The following is a 2420-nucleotide window of genomic DNA, read 5'->3' on the forward strand; positions in this document are numbered from 1 at the left end:
GTGACGCGTCACCGAGTCCCTGGGCGAGCGAGATTACCCCATTAGAAATTTCTCCTTACAAGAGTGGGTCGGGGTTCGATCCCGGGCGGTAGCTTTTTCTACTGCTGTTTTTAACCTACTGAGTGTGATGTCTCGTCTCCTAGGAAAGTATTCGATTAGCCGTCTACAGTTTGCTATTAATACCAATCACATGACTCTAGTGACATCTATCATTACCCCATTACTTCATTCTTCCGTTTATTCTACGTTATTGGCCGGTAATATAATGTCCGTATATGTTGATGCCACTACCAGCAATACAACCGTTACCACAACTACTACAACTACAACTTCATTAATACCTTATTGCCCTGTCAATCATTGTATCGATAACAAATGGTTTACGGAAGATAGTAAGAATAATTCGTGTATTTATCCCCACCCACAGGAACTAGGCCGATGCTGGGATGCTTATTGCGCTACTAACGTCAACAGGCCGTCGCTGCATATCAATGAGACTAACAACTACTTCATTAGTTATTGTAAATCATGGCAAACTATTGCTGGTAGACTATGTTATGCTAATGATACTCTAACTTGTCTATGTTCTACTTTTAATATAACTAGTCCTATTTATTCATCTAATGATATCATACCTGATGGCCACATACCTGGTATATATTGTGAATATCCAACCATTACTACTATTACTATAGTGCCTACTACTCCTCCTTTCTTTAATGATGATGATGCTCCGTCTAATACTGCTATTAATACCTATTGTCAAATAGTTATATCCATCCTCATTACTTGGTTATTGACATACTCTACGTTAAGCTTTGGATGACTCATATATTAACTTGTTCGTCTTTCCTTGGTAGTTGCTTATTAGCGGTGGTATTGATGGTAGTAGTTTTTTTTCTCGTTGCTTGTTAGTAACAGTCGAGTAATGATAGTCTTATTACAGGTGTGATAAGGCGTATTATTTGAATGTTATTTGAATTCTAGTATGTTTCGTAGTACACTATTGTTGATGTAGTGTTGTGAGGAGGTAGAGGCGGAGGCGGCGGTATGTACTAAACATTGTATATAGGGTTATCCTCTCAGCTGTCTCCCAATATTAAAGATGAGGTTTGCAGAAGGGACAATAGATAATGAGGAGACTCATCATAAACTCATTAAGAAGAAGTCGACAGCTGGTAAGGGATTAACAGCTTCTTTACTGAAGATGCAGAAAACCAGGAGTACTCTAATATAACACCTTAATACAATTTAATGCAACTCTTGTCTTGCAGATATAATGCAAATTTTCAAGAAATATATCCATCACAGAAGTAATGGTAGTGATGATATAACTCGGGAACAAGTGAGCAGGCTAATCATATATCAATGATAATAATAATAATCATCATCATCCTTCTCCTCTTCTATAGGGTTTATTGGCATTGAAGGATCTCGGCTTACTTGGATTATCATCAGCTGATATTAACGCAGTATTTAATAAGGCAAACGGGAACAAGAAGAATCCTAGCGTAACCCTCTCTATACAAATGTTCATACCCTTTGCTGGTATTGATATTGTATTGAATAAAGTAATGACTATTATGAGTATTATCGTATTAGTATTATAATTATTAGATGCATTGGCCAAGTGATGATGATCTACCACATCATCTACATCAAATTCAAGAGGTAGTAATATTATCACATAAGGATACCATAATAATAATAATTTAGGGATTGATGGAGATAGTATTGATATTCCGTGAAATAGATGCCGATGATTCGGGTGAAATAGATGCATCAGAGTTGAGGACAGCTCTATGTAATACCGCTGGTATGTCATCACAGAATGAACTAACCAATGTAATAATAATAACAACAATAATGATAACTAGCATCATCATGCTACTCTAATAATAGGCCCGATTCGCTGAGATGGATATCGATTCGGATAAGACAGTGTCAATTACTGAGTTTGTGAGGTAATATAAGTTAACATAAATCAAGTTCAACAACAACAATAAGAAGGAGAATAAACCACTTTATCATCTTAGAGCATTCTTGTTCTGGTCTGGCTCATTTGAAGAAGATGACGACGACGATGCTGATGAGTGAGATGAGTACTACCCGGTGGTGTATACACACTACTATTAACCTATCATAACCTTAATCACTGATGTTCATTTAAATCTCATTGTGCTACTACTGTGCGTCATACTAATACTTCTTGAGTCACTAGTCACTTGTAACATTAGTAGTGTTTACCATCATATTTTAATAGTATATGATATTAATAACATAAACATCTTCATCGTTATATGACTAGTTACTATCTGTACTTACAGTAAATAGGTGTAACAGATTAGATATAATAAGCCCTTCTTTATCCCCAACCAATGATATCATATAATAAGCCCTTCATTATCCCCAACCAATGA

General features: G+C 36.1%; 1 protein-coding gene across 1 annotated transcript; it reads left to right on the forward strand.

The window, feature by feature from the left end:
* Window positions 1-1096: 1096 nt before the first annotated feature.
* On the forward strand, window positions 1097-2223 carry Pmar_PMAR001625 (conserved hypothetical protein). Its single transcript, XM_002765946.1, has 7 exons — window positions 1097-1223; window positions 1275-1345; window positions 1413-1571; window positions 1618-1671; window positions 1717-1845; window positions 1903-1964; window positions 2037-2223. The coding sequence occupies exons 1-7, from the start codon at window positions 1106-1108 to the stop codon at window positions 2095-2097; spliced, it is 654 nt and encodes a 217-aa protein (XP_002765992.1). The 5' UTR covers window positions 1097-1105; the 3' UTR covers window positions 2098-2223.
* The last annotated feature ends 197 nt before the right edge of the window (window positions 2224-2420 follow it).

The sequence above is a fragment of the Perkinsus marinus genome, assembly GCF_000006405.1.
Source record: "Perkinsus marinus ATCC 50983 genomic scaffold scf_1104296974070, whole genome shotgun sequence".
NCBI lineage: Eukaryota > Perkinsozoa > Perkinsida > Perkinsidae > Perkinsus > Perkinsus marinus.